The 27,759-nt window shown below is 48.4% G+C and overlaps 2 protein-coding genes and 1 pseudogene across 3 annotated transcripts in view; 1 reads left to right on the forward strand and 2 right to left on the reverse strand.

Annotated features, from left to right (window-relative positions):
* Nucleotides 1-10,756, reverse strand: part of LOC111170011 (uncharacterized) — a 24,147-nt gene extending 13,391 nt beyond the window's left edge. Inside the window, 5 exon segments of the mRNA XM_022564796.3 lie at nucleotides 3-1,093; nucleotides 5,360-5,458; nucleotides 5,955-6,081; nucleotides 8,588-8,626; nucleotides 10,402-10,756. Coding sequence (XP_022420504.2) covers nucleotides 3-1,093; nucleotides 5,360-5,458; nucleotides 5,955-6,081; nucleotides 8,588-8,626; nucleotides 10,402-10,491 — 1,446 coding nt within the window. The 5' untranslated portion in view covers nucleotides 10,492-10,756.
* Nucleotides 10,757-15,577: 4,821 nt separating this feature from the next.
* On the reverse strand, nucleotides 15,578-17,002 carry LOC111170077 (ferritin light chain pseudogene; annotated as a pseudogene).
* Nucleotides 17,003-20,424: 3,422 nt separating this feature from the next.
* ZNF772 (zinc finger protein 772) lies at nucleotides 20,425-27,586 on the forward strand. 2 transcript variants are annotated; one of them, XM_030761154.2, is made up of 4 exons: nucleotides 20,425-20,472; nucleotides 22,838-22,964; nucleotides 23,473-23,595; nucleotides 24,218-27,586. In XM_030761154.2, exons 1-4 carry the CDS (start codon nucleotides 20,440-20,442, stop codon nucleotides 25,363-25,365), a joined length of 1,431 nt encoding a protein of 476 aa, XP_030617014.1. In that variant the 5' UTR covers nucleotides 20,425-20,439; the 3' UTR covers nucleotides 25,366-27,586. The 2 variants fall into 2 exon arrangements, with proteins under 2 accessions (XP_030617014.1, XP_022420507.1); XM_022564799.3 differs by lacking the exon at nucleotides 23,473-23,595.
* The last annotated feature ends 173 nt before the right edge of the window (nucleotides 27,587-27,759 follow it).

The raw sequence follows: 27,759 nt of genomic DNA on the forward strand, positions 1-27,759 counted from the left end.
TTTTCTCCACTGTGAACTTTATGGTGTTGAATGAGGTTGAAACGCTGGCTAAATGATTTCCCACAACTGCTGCACTCATAGGGCATTTCTCCAGTGTGAATCCTCCGATGTTTAACAAGGCTGGAGCTGTGGCGGAACAATTTCCCACATTCCCTGCACTCATAAGGCCTTGCTCCAGTGTGAACCCTCTGGTGTTTAACGAGGCTAGAATTCTCACTAAAGAATCTTCCACATTCATTGCACTTAAAAGGCTTTTCTCCAGTGTGAACTTTTCGGTGTTGCATGAGGCTAGAGCTTTGGCTAAAGAATTTCCCACATTCGCTGCACTCATAAGGCCTTTCTCCAGTGTGAACTCGCCAGTGATTAATAAGGCTTGATTTGTGGCTATAGAATTTCCCACACTCGCTGCACTTATAAGGCCTTTCTCCAGTGTGAACTCTCTGATGTTTCATGAGGCTTGAGTTAAAGCTAAAGAACTTCCCACATTCGCTGCACTCATAAGGCCTCACTCCAGTGTGGATTCTGTGATGCTGAACAAGTGTGGAATTATGCCTGAAGGCTTTTCCACATTCACTACATTTAAAAGGCTTTTCTCCAGTGTGAACTCTCCGGTGTTGAATGAGGTCAGCATTGCGACTAAAAGATTTTCCGCATTCACTACACTGGTAAGGCCTTTCACCAGTGTGAACTATTTGGTGTATAAAAAGGTTGGATTTATGGCTAAATAATTTGCCACATTCGCTGCATTCATAAGGCTTTTCTCCAGTGTGTAGTCTCTGGTGCTGAACAAGTAAGTATTTCTGACCAAAGGCTTTCCCACACTCGCTGCATCTGTAATGCCTTTTTCCAGGGTGAAAGCCCTCCCCACTTTCAGTGCTCCTATGTGGCTCCCCTCTGCTGTGAGCCACCTGATGCTTGGGAAGACCAGAGCTAGTTGGGGAGACCTTCCCACCCTCCTCATCCTCTTCTCTTCTTGAGGGTTTCTCTCCAGAGCTCAGCTTCTGGTGTTGGTGAAGGTTTGCTCTGAGCACTCCCTCTACATAAACACCCTGCTCAGGTGCCACGTCCTCAGCCTCCGCTCCACACCAACAACCTGAAAGCAGAGAAATGCTGATGAATAGTATGTAGACTTTGGCGGGACAGGGCAGCACCCTCACAAATGTGTCTGATACAGCCAGTATGGAGTCCCTGGGATTACTGGCAGGGTGAGGGAGAGCTCGCTGTGCAGTGCCAGACCTGACAACCTCATAGATCATGGGGACTCATGAGTAGCAAGGATACAAGATGGGGTGCATCCCAGGGAGGAAAGGCAGGGTCTCCAACACACTCCTCCTCAAATGGCTTTCAGCAGGGTTTCAGCTGCTGGTGACACAGGAACACAGTGCAGAAGGGTGTGTCCAGGCCCAGAAAAATTGAAGGCAATTGAGTAGCTGGTGTTCAAGGACTATTAAGGGTATGTGTACACCTCATGACACATGGAGTGAAAGCTTGTATTGTGACCTGGAAAACTTCCCATTCTCCTGTTGCCTCAACAGCCCCACAAACAAGCTGTAAACTATGCCACCATGTGCACCAGTGTGAGAACGTGGGCCCCTGCCACAAGTTCTCTTACCTACCTTCCTGACTGAGACCCAGGGCCATTTAAACTCACCAGTGAAATCCCCTCGCACCTTCCCCATGTTCCTCTACTCAGTCCTAACCAGTGATGCTGCATCCCCTTCAGAGAAGTCCACCATGGCACTCTGTGAAGGTCGATGGTGCTGGCAACCGCTTCTTCACTACTGTCGCTCTTTGTCTCCCGATCCCATGGGTATTGGGGGCACCATTCCTGGAGATCAGTGGCTCAAGATCTTACAGGCCAGGATCTTAGCAGGAACATTTAATTCCAGCAACTCCCAATAACCAGAGGAGGTGAGCCAATTATTTCAAAGTAAAACATCTTTGCAACATTGCTGGGCTCTACTTAGTGCCACTGCCTATCAACATGCCAACTACTGCTCAGCTCCTGAGGTCTAGGAACGATCGGAAAAGATCTGGCCACCAGAGCTGTCCTGAATGGATCCCAACCCAGCTGAAGTCACCTTAGAAAGGGAAGTTGCTGCCTACGAGAGGGGCTACAGAAAGGAAGCATCCAAGGTCTTCTCAGACCCAGCGGCTCAAGAACACAGGAGATCATAAGGAATTATAAGGTGAAACTTGCAATTTCACAAGACTAGAAATACCAATGATTCTTAAAGATTTCATTCAAAGAGGTGGGGAAAGGGAGCTGATTGGTTACTGAGAGCATTTAACATGGGTGCACATTCAGCCCCAGAGATGAGGCAGCTGCCAGCATTTGGAAAGAGGCTAAGATGCATAATTAAAGATATTTTGGCCCTCCAAGTTCAATTGTCACCTGATATTTTGGGGCTGAAGGACCTCAGGGAGGACAGAGGGCATCCCAAACGCCAGGGTAGGTGTGACAGAGACCAAAACTTTTGATGGGATTATAAAGGCCTCAGATGAGGAATCTGAAGCCTCTACCACCACTTGGGACTCAGAAGCCCTGCCTTTAACTGAATTGGATTTTCATGGCCTGGAGATGCCCAATGGGAAACAGTAAAGGAAGCCCATGTGCTCCTCTGCAAAAACTGGAATGGTTCAATGGATCTATCTGTTCTTTGGGCATTCAGACAAGGAGAACCCTGAGCCCGTTTCTAAATCAGGAGGCCCTCTTTGTCACAGAGTCCAGGAGTTGTTCTTGCAGGCGCCCATCCCGATACAGAGCTTTGTTGCTTAACCTTATTGGTATATCTCATACCAAATGGGAGGCCACGGATGGAACTATCTCCAGACGTGCCACGAGAGCTCCACACACCCTGACTCACAAATTCTGACATATCACATCCGCCGCGTGGTGTGCAGGTAACCACTCCCTCGCCTAGCATTCTTTCCCGACTTGCTGACTCCCCCTACTGCCTCCAGGGTGATACTGGTAGAACTAGTCATGGCAAACACACTGCACCAGGTGTCAACAATCTTTATCAAACAGCTGCCCATGATGGTGACCCCTGATGCTTTGAGTTTTCCTCTGAGAGACAGATGTGTATGACACCTGAACAAGCTCAAGTCCCTCTCACAAAGTGAGAACCTGTGGAGTTGCCCCTGCTGGTGAAGGTAGTAAACATGCCATAGTATCACCTGAAACAAGGTACTGGCCTTTGACTGGTTGTTCAAGATCTACTAAAAGAAGGGGAGATGATTCCTGCTATTTCTCCTTAATAGGAGTGGCACTTAACTGTTGATTATCGAAACCTTAAAGCTCAAGTTCCCCCCATCAGGGGTCCAACACCTAATATAATCCAATTAACTGAAGACATCAAGAGGGCACCAGTGACTACTTGGCCACAGTGGATCTGGCCCAGTTTATTTTATTCTGGGCCTATGACCCCTTAGTCACAGCCCCAGTTCGCCTTTACTTTTGAAGTAACCCAACATACATTTACAAAGCTGCCCGTGAGTTATTTAAACAGCCCAGCCCACAATTACTGCCAGGACGTGGACCGGGTCCCATCCCCACTCCAGTTCTTTATCCACTAGGTACCTCCCTTTTTCCATCAACCCAAGGACGCTGGGCAAAACAGGCAATTATCTATTCCCATCTTATTTTTTTATTTTTTTGGCTATGTTGTGTGGCATGCGGGATCTTAATTCCCCAACCATGGATTGGGCCCATGCCCCCAGCAGCAGAAGTGTGGAGTCTTAACCACTGGACCACCAGCAAAGTCCCTATTTATTCCCATCTTAATCAGACTTGTGGTAGCCGCAGGAGACACCAGGTTTGGTACCAGTACAGCAGCCTTTTTCCAACAAGATCAGATCACGTCTGCCAACAAGCGCCTTTCAGCGGCCCTCTCAGATCACGTACAAAGGCTGCAGGAAACCTTTGCCCTTATTCAACAAACCTACAAGTCTCTGAACCCAAATGGTCATGGATAACAGACTGGCTCCTGATTGTTTACTAGCCAGGAAAGGTGGCTCAGGACAGCTACAGGCCAAGCTACAAGGATTAGGACAAGTGGTAAAAATCTTTCGTAACAGAACCAAAAGCTTCCAAAAGACTCCCTTAAACCCGGAGGTGCCTGATCTGTTCTCTTGCCTTTCCCCTACTACCTGCCGTGCTGGCTGCGGCCTGGGTTTCAAACCCTCATTATATATCTGATAGGACCCTTCTTAGTTGTCACCTTTGTCAAAGATTACCTTTGGTGGCAAGAACAAACTATTCCTGTCACCTCTAACATCACCACAACCCAGGTGGCAAGCGTCACCCACCCCAATTAGAGTTGATAACGATGTTGAGACACCACAGGGTCAACTATATTGCAACCTTTGAAGCTCCCTGTTTTCCTGCTCCCTCGGCATCCCCACAAAGAGGCTGTGAGCACCCCGCCAGTGGCACCAGTGTGAGGAGGCTGGTCCCTGCCACAAGTTGCCCTTCTGGTCCTCCCCTGAGTGTGACCTAGTACGTTTAAATGCACCAATAAAATCCCCTCGTGTTGGGACTTCCCTGATGGTGTAGTGGTTAAGAATCTGTCTGCCAATGCAGGGGACATGGGTTCGAGCCCTTGTCTGGGAAGATCCCACATGCCACGGAGCAGCTAACCCCATACACCACAGCTACTGGGCCTGCGCTCTAGAGCCTGCGAGCCACAACTACGGAGCCCATATGCCACAACTACTGAAGCCCGTGTGCCTAAAGCCCGTGCTCTACAACAAGAGAAGTCACCGCAATGAGAAACCCATGCACCACAACAAAGAGCAGCCCCCACTCGCCGCAACTAGAGAAAGCCCACGCGCAGCAAATAAGACCCAACGCAGCCCTAAATAAATAAATTCCCTCGTGCCTTTTCTTGCATTCTCCCCCCAACCACCAACAGAGACACTTGCCAACAGATCCTCACCCTCTTCTTCCCCCCTGCTCCATTGAGCCTGCTCCCTCACGCTCCTCCCACGTGACCCCCCTCTTGGCGTGCAGTGACTGTCTCTCTGGACCTGTGAGCATAATAAACTTTGTTTTTTTCCTTAGGCTGTCCTGTGTTTCCTCTCGTGTCTGCATCTGCCTGGCCATGTCATAAAAGAGCACAAAATGGGTCTACTGTTGGTGAGCACTGGAGAGGGAGCAGTGGAGGACGGGTGGGGGACAGCCCTGGGTCAGAAACCAGAGCTGCCCTGAGCAGCAGGCAGAGCTGAGGAAGAAAAGGAGAAAATCAGCCTTGGCCCCTTGTTTGACACCAAAACATCAGAGCACCATGGAGAGACTCCTGGTATGATTTGAACCCATCCCTGAGTTCCCTCTTCCCCACTTCCTCCCTCCAAGCACCTCTTGGCGTGGCTGTGATCACGACTCCACAGGCAGGCACAAAGGGCTCTCCCCACTGCTCCAGCTGAGTAAATTCCTGGGTCCTGGAAGATGTGAGTCCTAAGAGAAGGACAAGGCAGGCAGGTCAAAGCAACCTGCTCCACGGCAGCCCACAGGGATGAAGACTGAATATTACAAACAAGAAGCTTGGAGAAGGATCTTGCAGGAACAACCCAGTCAAGCAGTGGCCATGTTGGTACCTCGATTCCTGGCACAGGCCGATCCCATGTCAGCCAAAGGAAGAGGGCAGAACTGGGGGCACAGGACTGCCATGGATCTCCACAGCATCAGGCCAGGGAAAGGCCAGTAGCGTGTGATCCATCGGTTGGACTACAACACTCCTGATCCCCAAACCCTTTCCTGCACAACTTTGGGGCAGCAGCAGCTTGGGGACAGAAGGGGTAGTGTACCCAGCCCAGGCTTTCACTCACAACACCTACTACAGCACACAGGGAAGGCCGCAGTACCCATGGACCAGCTTTGGGAAGGACAGACCTGCCCTTGGAGAAGGGGAAGAACAGAGCCCCGCCTAAGCTGTGGGGTGCAAGGAACTTACCCAGAGAGGCCATCAGTGAGAAGATCTCCAGCATCACACTGCGGTACAGGAGTCTCTGGGTTTTATCAAGGAGCCCCCACTCCTCCTGTGAGAAGTAGACAGCCACATCCTCAAATGTCACTCGGCCCTGCCAAGATGGGGATGGTTCAGTTTATGTGCAGCCTCCTTCCCAGGACTCTAAGCATCTCCCCAAATATCCACGCTCCTCCCAAGCCACCAACCTCAGAGGAGATCCCAGGCCCTGGTGCCATTGATGCCCACCCTCTGCTGGCTGTCCCATCGATCACTGTGTTTGGCCCTCATCAACAACAGGCAGGGGGGTACGAGTCATCTGAGCCCTGGTGCTGGCCTGCAGAGCCTCACCCTTCTGCCAGACAGCTTACCTGGGATCCTCTAGATTGTGCTTCCCAAACACAACCAAAACTGAGTCACTCTCCTCCCCTCAGGCCCCAGTCCAACGGCCTGGGGCCATCAGTTGACACTCCCTCCAAACATGTACATCGTTCTTTTTTTTTTTTTAAAATATAAATTTATTTTTGGCTGCGTTGGGTCTTCTTTACTGCATGCAGGCTTTCTCTAGTTGTGGCGAGCGGGGGCTACTCTTCATTGCGGTGCACGGGCTTCTTATTGCACTGGCTTCTCCTGTTGTGGAGCACAGGATCTAGGCAAGAGGGCTTCAGTAGTTGTGGAACACAGGCTCAGTATTTGTGGCTTGCGGGCTCTAGAGCGCAGGCTCAGTAGTTGTAGCACACGGGCTTAGTTGCTCCACGGCATGTGGGATCTTCCCGGGCCAGGGCTCAAACCCATGTCCCCTGCATTGGCAGGCAGATTTTTAACCACTGTACCACCAAGGAAGCCCTATACATTGTTCTTTACACCACACCTCCCTTCACAGCCCCAACCCCTCACGGCCACCACCACCCACTACACCACATCCTGCATCTCCCTGGCCTCACCACGTGCCAGTATGCACGTGGCATCCTGAGGGTGCTTGGCAAGTGCAATCAGAATCCTACTGTCCCAGTGTTCCAAAGGCACTAACTGCCAGGGGCAACCCCCAGGCCTGCTTTGAAGGCCTCCTTACTTGGCCCTTATCCTTGCTTCATCGTCAGCCATGCAAAACGATGCACAGATCTCAGGTACACTCAGCCCTCTTCCACTTCTGTGTTGCAAAGCTGTCCCCTCATCAGTCTCAGCTTCCTCTGATACTTATTCAAAGCCCAGGTCCAGGGACTTCCCTGGTGGTCCAGTGGTTAAGACTCTGTGCTTCCAATGCAGGAGGCTCGGGTTCCATCCCTGGTCGGGAAACTAAGATCCCACATGTGCGCAGCGCGGCCAAAATATTTAAAAAAAAAAAAAAAAAGAACAAAAGCCCAGATCCACCTATCTCTCACATCAGGCCTAACAGCTGTCCCAGAGGACACTGTGTGATCTTGTGCTAACCTCCAGGTCACAGTGGGGATAAGAACAAGTCTGGGGAGCCCATAGCTTGATGAATAAGCAATAGCACCAGGTTTGCTGTCATCTCCCTGCCTTGTCTCATATCCACTCCCCATGGAAACCCTGGTCACCAGCCAGATCCTCCTCACTCCTACAATGCCTCCCCATGGCCACTACGTTCTCTCATGTGTTTCTGTGAAGCCCACCACCCCATCTAGCAAGAGACCCAGTCCTCGGCCCCACACACTCCTCCCTTGTCACCTAACACACTGCCACAGGACCTGAAGGTGCCCCCTGCCAAATCTGATCACAGTTCCATCCTGGTCCACACACCATCCATATTGTGGGTGAATCCAATCTGAACTCAAGATGTGTGTGTCCAGGTATCCACTGGATGAATCCACTCAAGGGTTTTCTGGAGCATCTCAGTTCAACAGCCAGAACCTAGCTCCTAATATTCCCACTGAAAATTACTCTTGCCACCGACTTTGACATGGTAGTACTAACCCTGCTTCTAGCTACTAAGGCCAAACATCTCAGAGTCACCCGACTCTTCCTCTTCTCTCTCCCACCCTCCACATCAGAAAGTCTGCTCAGACCTACTTGAAAAAAACAGACACAGACTCCAACATGTCTCCCACCTCCACTGCCACTACTCTGGTCCAGCTACCAACACTCACCTGGACTATTGCAGTAGCCTCCTCCCTGGTCTCCCTGTAACCCAACAGTCTTCTCTCTACTCTGCAGCAGAAAATGCTTGTTAAGCCTGGGTCAGATCAGTTCCCTCCTCTGCTCCAAACCTTCTATGGCTCCCACCACCCTCCGGATAGAGGCCCACCTCTTCAGCCCACCATTCCAGATCTAACGCCTGCTTCCTGCTATTTCCACCAGACATAATGGAGACCTAAGGTTGCCTGGGCATTCCCAGCTCAACCTCACCTCTAGCATCTTCTAATGTTGACCACTGTGAATGGAATTTCTTCTAAGCGTCATGCCACCGGTTGCCAGAAATGAAAACCAATCTGTATAATTCCTGGTCTGGACTCAGGGACCTGACCTTGGATGACCACCTTCCAGGGATCTCAGATGGCAGGGTAGGGAGAGTAACAGGTAGAGTCCCAAGACACTACAATCCTGGAGCCCATGCAGGTGGGAGGTGAAAAGGGTGAAGACCGAGTATACCTTTCACTTACCTCTTCATGGTCTGCAAGTGATTCTGCAGCCACAGCAACCTATGGAAAAGCAAGGCTGTGAGAAGCAGGCAATAATGTTGGGCCCAAAGGCTCAATCAAGGTGCCTTACACCATCTGGGCCTCAGTCCTCAGTGAGGCCTCTTACCAGCTGTGCGACCTTGGACAAATACTCGACCTCCCTGTGCCTCAGTGTTGTGGTCTGTCAAATGGGGATAACAATGGTGTCCACTCAGTGGGGCTGCTGTCTGCGTCAAATGCATTCATATGCAACAAGTTCTAAATATCAACTCTTACTGTCCTCATAAGTGATGCTTCTGTCAAGATTTCCTGGTAGGTATTAAAAATGCAGTTTTTTAACATGCCTTTTAACTAAGAAAATACAATATTGAAGATGTTTGATTTAATTGAATGTTTAGCAGTATATTGAAATTTCAACCAATTATTAAGTGTTTATAATCATTAACTTGTTAAAGCCATGTTATTTATTTGTTTTTTATATGTTATTTAATTGTTATTTAAAAGCCATGTTATTTTAATTTATGTACACACGTATATATGTATTTTTACCAGTTAGTGTTAAATGAGTATTTCATAAACTCACGATTTAATAAACTGGGGACTTGGGCCTGAGAATATTGAGTAGATACTAGTCCTACTGGCAACCCCTGCTAGGGGCATTTGCACTGGAGCAACTGCTCATCTCTCCTGCCCTAAAAGCTGGGGAAACTTAGGCACCAAAGGAGATGCTCTACTAGCCTCGCTGAGTATTCTTTTTCTCCACAAGGAGTGGAAATGAGGCCCTGCTGAGCCTGGAGTGGCAAATCTACACCACTGAACATCTCAGTCTCCACCCCAGACTTGGGTCCTTATACCCTATAACCCTCCATTCCTGCACACACCAGCCAGAACCACTTTGGAGCACAGAACTCCACCCCTCTGGAGGCAGCCCCACCCTCCAGGCTTAACTGAAATAAAAACTTTGATTCTCCTTCCTAAATAGGACCCACAGTGCTTGCCCTGGTCCAGGCCACCACCCATCATCCCTTGGATATCTCCAGCCCAGATCCCTCCGCAGAAACCCATGAGTGAGTAAGCAAGCTACCCACATGACACCTCCACTCTGGGACATCTCAGGGTTACCATGTCCAAAATCCAACTCCCAGTCTTATCCCTGAAGCCTGCTCCCTGCAAACCAAGAAACAGCATCGTCCTTCCTTCCCTACTTTTTCACAGCCACATCTGGGGCAGCAGGAAATCCTGTCTGTTCAATGCTTAAAGCCCATAAGAAATCTGACCAATCCTCCCCGCTGTTGCCACCAGCAATGGTCCAGTCCGCACCAAAACTCTCTATTAGTCTATTGTGCTTACTTACTCACAGGTCTCCTAGTCTCCACTCTTTATCACCCCCACCCCCGTCTGTTTTTCCCTGAGAAGCCTTTGGAAAACTTTGACACATAGAGTCTCTCCACTTCACAACCCTCCGTGGCCACCAGCGGCCGCAGAATGAAGGCCCAGCTGCTCCGGCTGCCTTTTCACGTGGGACTCATCCCTTTAAGCTGTTCCGTGCAGACTCTAGAGAAACTTCAAGTTTAAACCTCTCAGTTCGGTTATTGTTCCAAGACTTTGATTGTGCCGGTCCCTCTGCCTGTAACCCTCTCCCACACCCCATCATACTGGCTGACAGAAATGGGGGACCCCTCCCCCAACGAGCTCCCTACTGACTTGGACCCAGGGGCTAGAGCAGGGGACGATCAGTGGGGCCTTTTGTGTCCGGTGGGGTGAGGGCGGTGAGAGACCGGAGGACGAGTGTTTACCTGAGCCGGGACTCTAAGCGCTGCCGCAGCCATCGGAGTCTGTGGGCGGAGCCGGGCCGGGAGCGGCGGACCAGGTCGGGCCCCAGGCATCCCTGTCCCCGACCCAGAATCGGGTCACCTCCGGGCGCTGCTGCCCGAACGTCAGACCCGCCTCAGTGCAGTGCAGCGCCTGCCTCCTCTCGTGCCTTCCCGCTCTCGTCACCCCAGTTCAAAGCAGCTTTCCGGAGCCTCAGACAAGGCGGAGAGACCCAACAGACCCCAAAACGACCGCCCCTAAGCGGACGCCAAAAGTCCCGCCCAGCGTGTTCCTCACGCGCGCGGAAATGTCTGTTTTCTTGGCCGAGCACAGCCACAGGGGAGAGCAGCGCCTGCTGGGTAATGTAGTTCACACACCGCCAAACCTTGAGGAATTGGACACGTAATAGGGGCGGGGCGGGCACGCAGCTGTTTGCACGCGCCGTTACAGCGCGACTGTTACCGGGCAACCGTTACCGCCAGAACGCTAGGGGTGACTGTTAGCGCCAGACCTGAGCGGGGCGCCCAGGTTAGAGGTCCCGCTGGGCTAACGGTATGACTGGTGGTGGTCCTCCAGCGGAGAGTGTGGTAAGAGACGGATCCCGGACTCCCCACCCCCCGACCCAGGCCCTCTGGCCTTAGGCGGGTGGGTGAGCTGGGGGACCCTGGCGGGGAAGGCTGGGTGCTGTGTCCTGCAGAGCTCCAGAGGCCTTGCCAACGCCGCTCACTGGTGGGGCCCAGGCCTTGAGGCGACGGCAAACGTCTCCCCTCATCCTCACCTCCTGGATCGCTGTTTGCAGAACCCTGCAGACATGCACACACACGTCCCACCACCCCGTTTGGGCAGCCTGAGGAGATCGAGGGCCAGTTGGGTCCTTGTTGCCTTGCTCCCCCAGTGGTGACGACTGGGCAGGGTCTGTGGACTTGGCCCTGAGGGCACGGCCAGCTAAGATCTACCTCTTCACCTGACAGGGTAACTGGCCGGAGCAGGGACCCCCTTCTTTTAGCCACCACCTGGACCTCAGAGGGTGAAACTTGTGCCTTGGGACCTTGCCCTTTCTTGTCAGAACAGAGGATAAGAAATACAGGCCAGTCTTGTTTGGTGGAGTTTTACAGGAACACCGTTACCTGACCTCAAGAACAAAGGATCTGATACCAAGAAGTTTGCAACAACTAACCGCGCCCCTCCCTCACCTTTCCTATAAAAGGTCTTTGCTGACAGCTTTCAGAGAGTTCGGGGTTTTTAAGGCATTAGTCACCTGTCTCCTTTCATCGCCCTGCAATACGCCTTTTTCTGCTCCAAACTCCGATGTATTGGTATTGTTTGGCCTCACTCTGTGTCAGGCACAAGGACTTGAGTTCAGTAACAGACAGAGCTGCAGAAATGGAGGTGGAGGGGAAATCAGGGTCAAGAACTCGGCCAGACTCTCATCTAGAGACTATCCTTATTGTAGATTGGCCTGTATTTTAATGTTCCTGCGCAGCTGGTGCTCCAGGCTTTCCTTCCCTTAAGGATTTAAAGAGGATCTTGAGGGCTAATAAAGCAGTTTCCTTGGAATGAACCAGTTATACATTACCAATTTCCTTTGACAATGCGACGCCCAATATAAAAAACAATGGTGGTAAAGCGAAGACTCTGAGTTCTGGATGTAGGTGATGAGATAGTCGAGGATCCCAAGTGTTCACCTTCCTTCTTCACCCCAAACTCATCTGTGCCCTTTCCCTTCTTAAGGGCTCAGCATTGGTGTCCAAGCAGGACAATAAACCTCAAACCCATAAGCCAACACTCCTCTCCCACCAGATTTCTCCCCTTCATCCCTTATTACTCTTTTTGTTCCACTACGCTTCCATTTCGAGATACAAAGCTAACTCCCTGCAGGTGGGAAGGATTTTGGACCATTGTTGACACCAGGCAGCTGTTGATAAAAGAGATGCCAACACTTTATTATGTGTTCTCCTACCACCTACTTTACCACTGACTCCTTCTTTTGTGTCAATCTTCATTTCCCTGATTTTTCTCCTGTAAGTTTCATCTGTGGACTGAGCAGTGACTAACCTCCTCACAGCTTTGGAATGACTCATGAGGGCAAAAGATGATGAAGCCTTCACTCCTTCCTGGAACTTTCTGGAAGGGGGTGTTCAGTACTAGCTGATTCCATTGTATATATTCTTGCCTCCTTTGTCATAGATTAATTGACCATAAGTGCATGGGCCACCATCTTTTTCTTAATCACCAGTAAGCAGGGACTCAGGGGTTCTGTCACTGGGAAGGGCTCTATATAGGGCTGTTCAGTTTCAAGACCAGTCTCCTCAAGGAGGCATTCAGATTATCCCTGGGTCGCCAATGATGAGGTGAAAATTGTCCACTCAGGCAAAGCCTCCTGTGACCAATGCCTTGGCGAGTGGATCCTCACAAAGAGATGGTGTGTCAAACTGACAGTCCCAGCTCACCCATATTTATAACACATTATCTCCAAGACCAGATATTCATTTTGGGAGGGGGAGAGTTTCTAATGCCAACTGTGTCACCTCAGGTCATCTTGGCAGGAGATCCCCAAAATGTCTGCCTCTTCTTATCAGCATGCATGGATCAGTCGTGGCTTAGTTACAGCAATGACTGAAAGTGAAGCCTCAGAAAAAAAAAAAAGTGAAGGCTCCTAAGACATGGAGTCAGCCTCCAGACAAGGCTTTATTTCATGCTTGATGGAACTGACACACATACCTCAAAAGGCTCCTTCCAATTGTATACTTTATACACACATCACATCAGAAATCACACACATCACAAAAGGAGTCAATATTGGAGTTAAGAACATAGGATGATAGAAACCCAAGTTACATTAGTTATTTAGATCAGACCACAATGTGGCATGTAAATGGGAGGGAAGAGAGTCAGGAGAGATAGTCCCACTGACAAGTGTGAGATGAGGTGCAGATAAACTCCCCTATTAAGCCAAGCACAGAAGATGTGTGTCATTTTCTTGAAATCACATCTTGGAAGAGTAGATTCTGGATTATTCACCCTATCAATTACTGATGAGCTGTGGAAATGAGCTGACCACCATATCATGAATCTCTGTGGATAAATCTAACAAACATGTTACAGAATCTAGTCAGAAAAATGCATACATGGGCTTCCCTGGTGGCGCAGTTGTTGAGAGTCCGCCTGCCAATGCAGGGGACACGGGTTCGTGCCCTGGTCCGGGAGGATCCCATATGCCACGGAGAGGCTGGGTCCGTGAGCCATGGCCGTTGGGCCTGCGCGTCCAGAGCCTGTGCTCCGCAGCGGGAGAGGCCATAGCTGTGAGACGCCCGCGTATCGCAAAAAAAAAAAAAACATACACTATGATACAATCTATGGAATATTCAGAATTTGGCAATAAAAGACAGTCTATCGTTTAGGGAAGTATAGATAAGCAGTAAAACTATAAAGACATCAAAAGAATGATTATCAAAATGTCAGGTGTGGGGACTTCCTTGGCGGTCCAGTGGTGAAGACTCCATACTTCCACTGCAGGGGTTGCAAGTTAGATCCCTGTTTGGGGAACTAAGATCCCACATGCCATGCGTTGTGGCCAAAAAACTTAAAAAAAGAAAATGTCAGGTGAGCTCTAGGGGCCCAGAGGAACATGTAAATGTAACAAGGGACAGGGGATGCCTAAAAAAAATTACACGAGGTGAGTTTTATAGGTGTGGTCTTTGTAAAAGAAAAAAACAATTTATACATCTCATATGAACATCCCACTGAATGTATGACAGTTTTTAAAATTAAAAAAGCTAGGTAGACAGTTTGTTTATTTTTATTTTTTTGCATTTTAAAAAAATTTATCTTTTAAAATTTATTTTTGGCTGCATTTGGGTCTTCGTTGCTGTGCGTGGGCTTTCTCTAGTTGCGGCAAGTGGGGGCTACTCTTCTTTGTGGTGCGCGGGCTTCTCATTGCAGTGGCTTCTCTTGTTGTGGAGCACGGGCTGTAGGCACGAGGGCTTCAGTAGTTGTGGTGCATGGGCTCAGTAGTTCTGGTTCGCAGGCTCCAGAGCGCAGGATCAGTTGTTGTGGCACACGGGTTTAGTTGCTCCGCAGCATGTGGGATCTTCCTGGAGCAGGGCTCGAACAGTGTCCCCTGCATTGGCAGGCGGATTCTTAACCACTGCACCACCAGGGAAGTCCCTATTTTTTTGTATTTTTAAAGTTTACTTTATCTGTTTATACACAACCTTGTTCCAGAAATTGTTTAAGGTGGCTTAAAATCCACAAAATACACCAAGGAATTAGTAACAGAAGAACCAGGAATAAAACATGTACAAAATGCTTATACGATTCTACTCGTTTACTCTGGGTGGACCACAAATTTGGCTTTAAGCTTTTTAGCAGGCAGTTAGAAGACGAAACTTAATTAGTTACATCATTTACAGTGTCCATAAAACAAAAACACCCAATTACCCAAGCAAAGCACTGTTATTCCTAACATTAAGACCAGAAAGAAATTTCTCAAGAGGCTTCATAAAGAGGTCAGTGTATGATGTAATAATCAGCGTTCTCAGTAGCAACCTAATGGGAGACTCAGAGATGAACTTCTCAGGGCTCTTTCTTCAATATATGCAGATGGCATCACACCAACTTGAAAATCAGGAAAAGCAATTTTGTCCTGAGTTTGAGGGTTGAGGGACGAACACAATATGATCCGGTCAAGGTACTCAGCTCTCTGCTCAGCAAAACCACACTTAAATTTTAGAAAACCAGAGTTGAATCCAGTACCCAGAATGACTCCAGAGAAGTCATGAAAACCCTAAAATTCTGTGTAACATTTTTTTTCTTTTTGGCTACACCGCGACTTGTGGGATCTTAGCTCTCCGACAAGGGATTGAACCTGGGCCCAGGGCAGTGAAAGCACAGACTCCTAACCACTGGACCACCAGGGAATCCCCTATACAACATCTTCAGAATAGGTGTATTTATTCTTCTTGACAGAAAACATAGTTTATCAGATACTCTATGTACCCAGTTGGTACCCAAAAGTTAGGACCCATTTCTTTAGACAATCTTGAGAATTAAACAGACTACAAATCATTAATACTATTCAGATACTTTTTTTTTTTAAATCACAGCCTAGCTTTTTTTTCCCTCTGCAAAAGAACATTCTTTGTTTCTATTTGACACCACGGCTCAGGTGAAGGTTTCAGGGTGGTTAAAAACTTGCTTCCTGGCTGAAGGAAGAGGCTCGGGCAGAGATCTCGAGGAGGGCGGAGGCAGAGGGGTCCCGCAGAGGCCGCTGGGTTCCAGAGGCTCCTAGTCGTGCTTGCAGGACAGCCTTTGGAAGACACTTGCCCAGCCCGGCCTGGGGGCCATCCAGCCTGCGCAGGTTGGTCAGATGGTCGCCCATCTTCTTGAGGAGCTTCGTCTCCTCTTCCAGGAAGCGGCTCTCCAGGAACTCACAGAGCTGGGCGTCTGCGGCTCACAGAACCCAGGGCATGCAGATCCAAGAGGGCCTGGTTCAGGCTCTTCTCCAGCGTTATGGCGGCCTCCATGGGTCCACGCTGGCACTCCGCTCGTTCGGGGAGAGCTTTTGCCCATCCTGGACCAGGGTGCAGCTGCCCCACTGCTTCCACATCTTCAAGAGAAGCTGGGCACCTTCGCGCTTCTCCTCAGCCAACTCCCGAAAGAAGCAGCCCACACCCTCCACAGCCACCTCGTCAGCTTCAGAGTATAAGCTCAGGGAGAGGTAGTTGGACGAGGCCTGCAGGTGCGGGTTGATCAGGCGGCTGACAGCGGCCTCCACCTCGGCATAAGAATTCTGCTAGATCTGGGTGCTCGTGGTTAGTCAGCGGTGAGGAGGACTCTCTCCACAAAGTGTGGTGTGAAGCTGCAACAATTTTATTTTGTCACAGGAATTGATAAATTGATGATCTCAACAGACCAAAACAGCTTCAAATGGACGTGGAATTTGAAATAACTTGATTAATGAGAAAAGAACAGACTATTTAATCACTTAGTTTAGGTAAAATGATTATCTACTGTCTGAAAATGTACCTCAGATTTGTTTTAATCAGGTATGGTAACACAGACAGACACAAATAATTTTCATGAAGGAAGAAGATTACACACAGATCCCTAGAAACAGGAGGCAGGGCATGCCATGCGGGGCCACATGGGGAAGCACCAAGGTGGATCATGAGGCAGAAGGGGGAGGGGGAAAGCATGTCCCAGAGCCTTTATTGGAGTTGTCATGAAAAGGAATGAGTGAGGCTGAGTAGGTACACCGAGTAAGGCTAGGATTGGATGCTTTGAATACTGTCGCCAGACTCTGGGCTAAAGGAGTAATCAGTAGGACTCCACAGCTGTTACTCCTTCTGTATGAAATCCACAACTCCATTCCTGAAAGCTGTCGATATTTTGTTTACTCCATAAAGAAGAAAGAGGCCTCCACTCACCTGCAGGAGAGCACTAGAGAAGAGAGCATGGGCTATGTGTCTAAGTCTACCTCAGATTGGCTGTGTGGGACTTCAGGAAGCTGCTATGCCTCTCCTGGATTTTGTCACCACATATATTTACAATGAGGCTGATCACAGACAGGGCAAGGTTGTGCATGATCAATGGTAACTGATGATGGGAAGTGTGTTACTAACCCCAAAGCTAAATTTTGGAGGGTAGGTAACAGGGAAGACTGAAATCTTTGCCCCTTTGGTCACCGATGTGCTTTTTAAAAAATTTTTTGGGGGGCTTCCCTGGTGGCGCAGTGGTTGGGGGTCCGCCTGCCGATGCAGGGGACACGGGTTCGTGCCCCGGTCCGGGAGGATCCCACATGCCGCAGAGCAGCTGGGCCCGTGAGCCATGGCCGCTGGGCCTGTGCGTCCGGAGCCTGTGCCCCACAACCGGAGAGGCCAGAACAGTGAGAGGCCCACGTACCGCAAAAAAAAAAAAATTTTTTTTGGACTCACTGCGCAGCATGTGGGATCTTAGGTCCCCAGCCCGGGGTGGAACCCACGCCCCCTGCACTGTAAGTGCAGAGTCTTAACAACTAGACTACCGGGGATGTCCCATACTGGTGTACTTTTGGTCCACTCAAATTTGCCAAATATAACCTGATTTGTTTTGAAATCACCTTCTGTCTGATGTGTGGAGCATGAGCTGAGGTAGAGCAAGAACTGATGCTGATACAGGGTGGAGGCTGTTTTGTAGTCCAGAAATGTACTGTTGATAGACCGGCCCAAGGGGGTGGAGTTGAAGGTGTTGAGAAGCAGATGTGACAGGACATGTGGATGGTTGTGATGACAGAGCAAGGCTCAGGCCTTGTTTGAGAGTTATCCCCCTCAAACACTCTGTATCTGTGGGCCGGCAGGGCTTTTCCTGTTCTGGTTTCTTGGTCAGTGCCCAGGAAAAACATGTTTAGGGAATAAATAAAGATGAAGGCTAATATTTCTGGGACAAGAAAAAAGGCAAGACTTATCCCTGTCCTCATGTCAGTTACCTGGGCAGTTGAATTTTCCATGACCTCATTTCTCCAACACAGAAGGGGCCAGATAGATGACATTGGATTGGAGGCTGTGTTGGGCAGTGGTTAAAGCTGTGGCTCTGTGGACTCCATTCCCAGATGTGCTACTTAACAGCCATAACTGAGAGTATCATAGACCCTTTGCTGCCTCAGTTTCCTCATATTAACCTAGGTGACAAATCCACCTCATAGGACTAGTTCCATTTCTTTTACTACTGTTTTTACCATTCTATTGATCATTTATATTCCAAATTTTTCCTTTTCTAGTTTGAAAAGTATATTCTGGTTGCATTTATTATATTTAAGCTAAAAATAGCAAAAGCTTATTTAATACATTAGAGTATAGGGTTAGGAATACATTTATTCCTGATTGGAAATATAAGGGATTCAGAACATTAAGCAACTAGCCTCCTCTCAATGTATATGTTCTGAGGTTATACATGGAATTCCATCACTTTAACTCTATAAGGAGACATATTCATGTTTTACACAGATAACGAGCAGTTATTTTAATCAAAAGATGCACACTTCTCTCAATCCTCATTCCAACTCTCTTTGCAGACTTTTCGTCTGGATCAGCCTTCTTTGTACTTGAATATTATTTTCAGTTTAGAAAATTATGTTTAGAATTTTATTTTCTGTGGGTTTGTTTTCCGTTACAGTCGTCATGTTTATCCTCAAATAGTCTTACATCACACTTTCTTAAAAGGCATTTTTACTGTGTATAGAAATTTAGTATGGTAGTTATTTCTTCTGCACAGAAACAATTCTTATTGTCCTTCTAATTGACAAGTGGCATTTGGTAAATTACCTTTGTCGATGGAAAATAATCAATAAACAACCTACAATGGGAATAGAAAAGAGGTTTTTTTGATCCAAACTGAGGACTATAGCCCAGGAGACAGCTTCTCAGATTACTCTGAGGAACTGCTCTAGAGAAGCATGGTTTTGAGCACAGTTTTATATCTTGTTATAACAAGGAACATCAAACAAGTCAGGAATACACTCCTTCAACGTTTCAAAGAAACAAAAACAGATCAGCACATACACAACTCAGTATGGCCTTGTCACCTGGGAAGAAAGTCTTATGATCAAAGGAGTACTAGCATTGGCATCCCTGGAAGGGAGGCCTTTAATCTTTATCTTTAAAATGGACATTCCTTACTTCTGGTCAATGTGCCTTTTTCTTTAATAATTAAAGCAGATGTACAGTGCATATTTGGCCACAGACAGGCTGTTTTGGTTAGCCTGAAGTTCAAGTTAAATTATATATAAGCCAGAATGACTTCCCCATACCTTAAGAAGTGAATATTTCTTCCGTCACTTTTCTTTTCAGGTCTTTGTAAAATACCTAAAAGGAATTGAATACATCTGTGTATACAGAGTGAAATATTTCTGTAATAGGGGCGGGGCAGGCACTAGCTATAGCAGCCCCCCTCAGCCGTTGGTCAGCACCGCAGTGGGCCCCTTCCCCTCTTTTATAAAAGGAGCCGGAATCCGGACTGAGGGATGATGGATTTTTTTGAGATACAAGTCTGCCTTATTCTGGGTCTGCTGGCTTTCCGAATAAAGTTATCCCTTGCTCCAAAAGCTCGTCTCCCAATTGATTGGCCTGTCGTGAGGCGAGCAGAACGAGTGTGGGCTCGGTGACATTTCTTGTAAAAAGTATTACTCACTGGGTTAGACACAATCACTGATTATAAAGGCAGGAGAAATATTTTCTGAGGTAACCAGAGACACCAGCATTGTCCACTTGTTCATCAGTGTCCCTCATCCCTATTGCACTTAACGTGGTGCCCGTGTCTGGAGTCTCTGCTCTTGTTCCTGATTCTAAATGCTGAGGCCCACATAACAAACCCAAGTGCTTCGCGCTACGCTGTGTATATTTGATAACAAATACTATTTATTAGCTTCCAGCTATGGAGGTCTGAGCAACATTAGTGTATGGTGTGTGCATTTGATTTTTCTGGTGAGCATTCTCTATGTAAAGAAGCCCCAAATAATATGTTTCTGAACATTTTTGTGATGTGTTACAGACTACACTCACCGGAAATATGGGTGCGTCTCCTATAAGAGGAAGCAACGCTCCGCCTAATCCTCAAACTAAACGATGCAATTTCTAGGCTCCGCTAGCTAGGTGGCTCCGCCTTTGACCTGGAGGTGGCGCGGAAGTCCCACTCCATCGTTGGTGCTGTGGGAACTACATTACCTAGGAGCCTTGGCGGCTCTGGGCCAATGAAGGCCCAGTAAAGGGGCGTTTCCGTTCGTACGGAGGACGCCGGGGCGGGACTTCCTTTTCCGTTGTTGGGCGGACATTTTGTTTGCTTTCGGATTAGTCCACCGAGTCGGTCTCCGGAACGCGGCGTCACACCCGAGGTGATAGGACAGGAAAACGCGAGAGGCGTTGTCTGCGCTAACCTGAGGATCGGCAGTGGCACCGCTCAGGTGACCCGGCCGCCGGAGCCCGGGACCTCGCACCTGTCGCTCTCCAGCTACTCCCCTCCCCCTCGCCCTCCCAGGTCCTCAGGTGCCGATGGCGGCCGCCGTGCTGACGGACCCGGCGCAGGTGGGTGCTGCACCCCTGGGTTGTTCCCCCGACCTCCATCTCTGAATCCTGAAGCGTCGAATGAGGGACGCCTCAGGTCCCTGCAGCTCAGGACCATGTGTCCAGACAGTGGGGGCTCTCTTGGTCGGGTCCCATTTCTGACAGCCAGCATGATGGGATGTGGAAAGATGTTACAGGCGAGGGGCCAGCATGTGCAGAGGCTTGGAGGTGCGATACAGCCGGAGCATTTGGGAAATCTAGGGCCTTTAGTGTCTGAAAAGACCAAGAGTCCGAGCAGCTGTGCCTCAATTCTCAGGGTGATGGGAGCTACGGAAGATTCTGAACAGAGAGGCAATATCTGATGGTTTCAAAAGTATTCCGTAGACTGCCCAGGTGTGTACAGACTTGAGGTGAGGGTGTGGACAGTGGGCCCCAGAAAGGTTGAGACATAGTCCAAGGCAACACAGCTGGACTGAGGCTCAGAGGACAGACAGCCCCAGGTCTGTGGCAGGGCAGGAGTAGAAGATAGACCTGAGCCCTTGGGCCTCTTTCATGGTTGCTTGTCTCTCATGGTCTCCCTCTTACCACAGGTTCCCCTGATCTCAGTAGTAATTATGGGCTTTATACAGGTGAGGGAAGGATGTCCAGGCTCTCATCGATTCCACCCCCACCCATGAGGGCTTCAGGATTGTGGTATCATAGAACACTTTACTTTTTTAAAAATAAATTTTATTTTTGGCTGCGTTGGGTCTTCGTTACTGTGCGCGGGCTTTCCCTAGTTGCGGTGAGCGGGGGCTACTCTTGGTTGCGGTGCGCAGGCTTCTCATTGCAGTGGCTTCTCGTTGCAGAGCACAGGCTCTAGGCATGCGGGTTTCAGTAGTTGTGGCGTGCGGGCTCAGTAGTTGTGGCTCACGGGCTCTAGAGCGCAGGCTCAGTAGTTGTGGCGCGTGGGCTTAGTTGCTCTGCGGCATGTGGGATCTTCCCGGACCAGGGCTCAGACCCATGTCCCCTGCATTGGTAGGTGGATTTTTAACCACTGCACCACCAGGGAAGTCCCGAACACTTTACTTGTACTCTCCCAGCTCTTGTGTCTGAGGACCCTGGAGAAACCCCAAGCCCAGGGTTCTGGGTCTAGACCAGGGGTTACATGCAAGGGTTCCCGTTTTCTGGTCACCACTGGAATAAGGTGCGGAAGTTTGTTCCAGGAACAGGAACCAGCATGTGCAAATACTTGAAGGAGAGATTGAGATGGGAGTTTTCAAGAAACTACAGGTCTCCACCATATCTGGTAGCAATCAAGAGCAGGTGGGCAGGAGTCAGGCCTGAAATGGCCAGCTGACAAGCGAGACCTCTGTTCTGAGGGTGGTGTAGCCATGGCGGGTGTGGAGCAGAGGAGGGAGGTAATCTGATCCAGGTTTTAACAGCCTCTTTCTGGATGCCAAGTGGAGAACAGACTGTATGTGGTGACGGAAGAGGGAATTAGGATAGAGACAAGGAGACCGGGGAGGAGACTGCTTCAGTATTCCAGGTGAGTGGTAATGGATGGCCCAGAGGGCTGGCTCTGTAGATGGGAAAAGTGACTGGGTCATATTTTCTGATGTGTGAAAGAGACAGCCCCAAGATGTTAGGCCTTATCAGTCAGAAGGGTAGAAGCTCCATCAGCTGAGATGGGCAAGTTAGCGGTAGAAGTAACTCTGCATGGGTATCAGGAGTTTATTTGTGGCCATGTGAAGAGTCTGAGATGTTCCAGAAAACACTGAGTGGAGGTGTCAAGTGAGCTGCTGGACACAGGGCTGAAGTCCTGTGGAGGGGCTCAGGATGGAGAACATCCAAAAAGCAGAAGATAGTGTGTACCTAGGTCTACAAGGGAGAATCTACACATCACAACGGCATTGCAGTTAATGAGCCAGGAAGGTGATGGTGGAGGCCAACAACTGGGTGGGGAGCCAAGAGTTGTGAGATTGAGAGTGATCCAAAAGACTGGTGTGCATGTGGCAAAGGAGTATGAACTGATGGCCCTTGGTCCCTGGTGTTGGGGACTTATGGGAGAAAGATGAGCCCAACTTTGGTTGTCTGGTAAGCATGGTCTTAGCAACTCCAGGAGAACTGGCTGGAAGGACGTGGGTGGGGATGCGGTGTGGCCCCACATGCCAGCCCCAGAGCTTAGATGGCGCCTTTCTGCCCACCTGCCTGTTGTTGGTGTGGGTGGACACCGTGATCAAAGGGACCTTAAGGAGAGAGCAGATATATGTGGCACCTGGCCCTGGTATTTCCAATGAGTTGATGACCTAGGTCGGAAGGAATGCTGAAGGGAATTCTGTGGGGGCAAGATGGGGGTCCTTAGGAGAGAGACTACTCACAGACTCGGCTCTCCCCATTGTGGCAGGGGAAAGTGAACTTTGAGGACGTGTTCGTGTACTTCTCCCAGGAGGAGTGGGGGCTCCTTGATGAGGCTCAGAGGCTCCTGTACCGCGAAGTGATGCTGGAGAACTTTGCCCTTATGGCCTCACTGGGTAAGGCCCTCAAATCCCCTGCAGTGTCCTGGACTGGGCTCTCCCCCTTCCCTGTTTCTTCTATCAGAGCCGTAGGCATTACCTCCCTCCCCCATTCCCTAGGGTAGGTGCTGTGGATGCCAGGTGTGAGCTTTGTGCACTAGCACCTCTGACTTCTGAGCAGTCCCAGTACCTGCTGCCTTGAAGGCTTACATGGATGGATGCAGGCATGAAGCGTCCTGCTGTCACCCAGTGGATCATCTCTAGTTTGTTCTCTCCGTTACTGGGTGCGTCTGTCCAGATCCATGCCATCCCTGTGCCCCAGGTACTACCCCCTTCCTTTTGCTGACATTTCTAGTAGACTGCCTGTGTCAGGAATTGCAAGGACCAGTATGGTCACTACTTGTTGGGACCGCTAGGCTATTCCTGCAAGACACTTCTTCAGAGTTATTTTTATAGTATTTAGTTGTCTTCTCTGAGGGGTGGGTCACCCAGACCAGTGCTGGCCATTTACCTGTCTTTTCCTTAGGATATGTATCTTCCATGTTCCATAGGATTGCCCCACTGGAGCTGGACAGGGAGCCCTGGCTATCTGAGTGGGCCAACATGACTCCAGCCATGACCAGAGAGGCTCAGGGTAGGGGTGGCCCTGGTGGGTCAGAGCTGGGGAAAGGTGTGATGTCGGGCTGGGTTCTAATCATTCCCCAACCTCTCTGTGCCCACAGTTGTTTGAGTGCCAAGGCCAATGGCCACACTTCATTCTTATCTTTACTTTCCCATTTACATACTTATCTTTTATGTTCTGACTTTTAGCCTTTGACTGTTCCCCACCTCTGCCCACATCTCAGCTGTTCCTCTCCACTGCTTTCCAAAACTGGCTTATATGCTTAATGTGTTATGAAATGTGCACATACCTCAAATAATTCTTAAATACAACCTAGTCTATTTGATTGTAGCTATTCAGGGAACACACCCTTCTGTACATCTCCCTAGCAGCCAAGGCCTTGCTAAAATCCATTTGTGGATGACTTCATTAGACACCCTGTTCTTCCTAGGCTGTTTCCCACATTTGTGTGCTCTTCCCATCAAGGCCACTTCCATCCTGTGACCTTTAGATGCCAACTACTGCATAGCAGCCCTTTACTCAACTTGAGCTCTGGCCTCTTGTCTGATAGCAGACCTTCATGTTAGTTCTGATAGATACACATTTGTAATGAGACTGCCCCTTCCCACCAGTGTCAATGTGTCCTTCACCAGCATTTGTCTGCTTTCAGGTTGTTCGCATGGAATGGAGGAGGAGGAGATACATTTTGAGCAGAGCGTTTCTGTAAAAGGAGTGTCACAGGTCACGATTCCTAAGACGATTCCGTCTTCCCAGAAGGCCCACCCCTGTGAGACATGTGGCCCGATCTTGAAAGATGTTTTGTACTTGGCTGAGCACCAGGAAACACACCCTGGGCAAAAACCATACATGTGTGTGGCATGTGGGAAACAACTCTGTTTCAGTGCAAACCTTCACCACCAGAAGCAGCACAGTGGAGAGAAACACTGCAGAAGGGATGAGGGTAGGGCCTTTCTTGTGAACAGCTGCTCTGTCCAATCATTGGACATGCCCTTTACCACAGGGGAGGGTTGTAAGGACTTCCCAACTAGCTCAAGCATATTCCAGCACCATGCTCCTCTTAGTAAGTGGAAGCCACAAAGTAACACCAAGTGTGCAGAGGCCTTTCACAGTGGACAAAGGCATTACAAGTGCAATGAATGTGGGAAAGCCTTCAGCCGTAAAGACTCACTTGTTCAGCACCAGAGAGTCCACACTGGAGAAAGGCCTTATGAGTGCAGTGAGTGCGGGAAAACCTTCAGCCGCAAACCCATACTTGCGCAGCACCAGAGGATCCACACTGGAGAAATGCCTTACGAGTGTGGCATATGTGGGAAAGTTTTTAATCATAGCTCTAACCTTATTGTACACCAGAGAGTCCATACTGGAGCAAGACCTTACAAATGCAGTGAATGTGGGAAAGCCTACAGTCACAAATCCACACTTGTTCAGCATGAGAGTATCCATACTGGAGAAAGGCCTTATGGGTGCAGCGAATGTGGGAAATACTTTGGTCACAAATACAGACTCATTAAGCACTGGAGTGTTCATACTGGGGCAAGGCCTTATGAGTGCATTGCATGTGGGAAGTTCTTCAGCCAAAGTTCCGACCTTATTGCACACCAGAGAGTTCACAATGGCGAAAAGCCATATGTGTGCAGTGAGTGTGGAAAAGCCTTTAGCCACAAACATGTGCTTGTTCAGCACCATAGAATCCACACTGGAGAAAGACCGTATAAGTGCAGTGAGTGTGGGAAGGCCTTCAGGCAAAGAGCTTCCCTCATCAGACATTGGAAAGTTCATGCTGGAGAAAGGCCTTAGGATAGCAAGGAATATGCCATAGTGGGTGACACCAGAGAGAAGCTCTGAGAGTAGCCTATGTGAGTAGCCATCAGCTGGAAGATGAGTCTCATACATTTGAACTCCCACCCTGAGGAGATGCTTCTGTGTGCCAGCTATATGGGAAGGTTTCTGCACTTCGTAACATGCCTTTGTTCACTGTGAGAGGCCTCTGCACACTTGCCAGAAGCATATCACTGTCAGTGTCTCTGAAAGAATCCATATGTATGTGCAACAGCAGGGTGCCACATTGTGTGTAAGTCACCCCAGAGTGCTTTGATGGGCAAGATCTCTGCTCTTCCTCCCTTCCCTGGAGGGAATCATTGGTAGCCTGAGCCCATTGAAGATCCTCACTCCTTCCTGCTCCCCTACTGGTTAAGCGTGGATGTGACCCAATTTTGGCCAGAAGAACGTAAGCTTTGTTCTGCTGGCTGCTTGCAGAGATTTCCATTTTTCAGACTTTATTGGCCTCATGTGGCACTCGTGATGGATTTGTCCAGCCCCCAAGTCACCTAACTTGGGAATTGTCTGACTCATATTCTTCTGGGTTTGCAACAAATACCTTAGTTTTTAACTATATTGAATCCTGGGGATTCTGTTCACTTTGTGGGTTGAGTTGAGAACAGAATTGGGCTCTGCCAGACTGAAAGAATGAACAGCTTGTGTGAGAGGTCCAACTGTTGTTTCTCAGTGGTATTTGCAGAATGGTGAAGAAAGAACAGCTCTTATTCTAGTTTCAGCCTAATTTGCATTGCTACTCAAGGCCTCCTAGGAAAGAATACCAATCTTTGCAGGCCTAATTGTGTGTCCTGTATGCCAAGATGATTTGTGTGACCAAGGTCTTCTTGAGCAATGGGCATTTGTCATGACAACTTCTGATGTGCCTGGGAGCAGCATGAATTGGGTCCCTTGTTCCCAGGGAATGCTTCATATTCCCCAGCCCTCTTTAGGAGAGTTTGATTCCCTGGGACCTACCAGCATCCCTGAAATCTATTATTTGGTAGGCAGATGTCACTGTCCCCTAAAAGGACATCTGATAAATAGGAAGTTGGGAGACTATAGCCAACTATAGGGAATATAACTCTTCTAAAGGCGTATCCACAAATGTTTCTATCACTGTGACTTTGGTATGAGGGTTTATGGAACTTCTCAGGACTCATATTTTTGTCTCATAATCTTACAGCTACAGTTACAGTCTGAGCAATCTAAACATTTTCTGCAATTAATTGCACATATTTATAGTGTATAATTTGATACATTTCGATACATGTTTGCACCTTTGAAACCAAGTTTCCTGATTCCTTTTATAATATCTCTTGCCCTCACCCATTCCCAGGCAACCACTCATCTTGCTTTCTGTCATTATAGATCTGTTTGGTTTCCTAGAATTTTAAATGTGTGTGTGTATAGAATAATTTAAAAGGTACTAGTATGTATATGGCTTTTCAAACTATGCATAATTATGTTGTGATTTATCAGTGTTCTGTGTATCAGTAATTCATTCTTTTTCATCCATACTTTTGCTTAAAGTATTCCACTTTAGAGAAACAGTTCCAAAGCAAGTGACCCAGGAGAGAACTCATGGGAATGAAGCCACAGTATCTGTGGCTCATAACCTTCACCTGGAAGTGATGTGCCATCGTTTCTGACTTACTCTGTGGGTAACACAGACTAATCCTGGTTCAGGGTGGAAGGGGACTCACTTCACAACAGTGAAAATACAAAGAGGTAGGGATTTGTGGGAGCATTTCTTGAATACTGGTGACCACAATCATAGTTGTTTTTCTTTCTTTTACCTTTTTAGTCTTTTAATGAGGAATCATATTGACTGATTTCAAAAGTTAAACCAACCTTGCATTTCTGAGGTAAACCCTATTTGGTCATAATGTACTACTCTTTTATGCATTGTTGAATTTTATATGCTGGTTTTCTTTTTTTTTTTTAAGATTTTTGCATCTATGCTCATGAGGGATGTTAGTCTCTAATCTTTTTAATGCATGGGTTTGGTTGCTGTCAGTGTAATGCTGGCTTTACATAATAAGTTGGTTAAGTGTCCCCTGCTCTTCAATTTTCTGGGAGAGTTTGTGAAGAATTGACATTATTTCTTTCTTAATTGTTTGGTGGAATTCACTGGTGAAGTATTTGGGCCTGGAGTCTATTTTGTGGGAAGGTTTCTAACTATAAATTTAATTTCCATAGTGAACATAGGTTTATAGAATTTATCTTTTTTTTTCCCCCTACAGTGAGCTTGGGTGATTTGTATCTTTCTCAAAGAGTTTGTTTATTTAAGTAGTCAAATTTTTCAAGCTATCCTTTTATTATTTTAGTACCTGTAGAATCTGTAGTGATGCCACCTCTCTTATTCCCGACACTGGT

This window comes from Delphinapterus leucas, chromosome 20 (assembly GCF_059928025.1).
Source record: "Delphinapterus leucas isolate spDelLeu-1000000601 "Yukka" chromosome 20, BTC_Dleu_Yukka2, whole genome shotgun sequence".
Taxonomy (NCBI): domain Eukaryota; kingdom Metazoa; phylum Chordata; class Mammalia; order Artiodactyla; family Monodontidae; genus Delphinapterus; species Delphinapterus leucas.

What these genes read in the sequence shown, in the direction of transcription:
- ZNF772 (XM_030761154.2), top strand. Translation starts at nt 20,440, where the DNA reads ATGGCGGCCGCCGTGCTGACGGACCCGGCGCAG. An exon ending in TGCTGACGGACCCGGCGCAG is followed by an intron (nt 20,473 to 22,837) that starts GTGGGTGCTGCA and finishes CCATTGTGGCAG; the next exon opens with GGGAAAGTGAACTTTGAGGA. An exon ending in TGCCCTTATGGCCTCACTGG is followed by an intron (nt 22,965 to 23,472) that starts GTAAGGCCCTCA and finishes TCTTTTCCTTAG; the next exon opens with GATATGTATCTTCCATGTTC.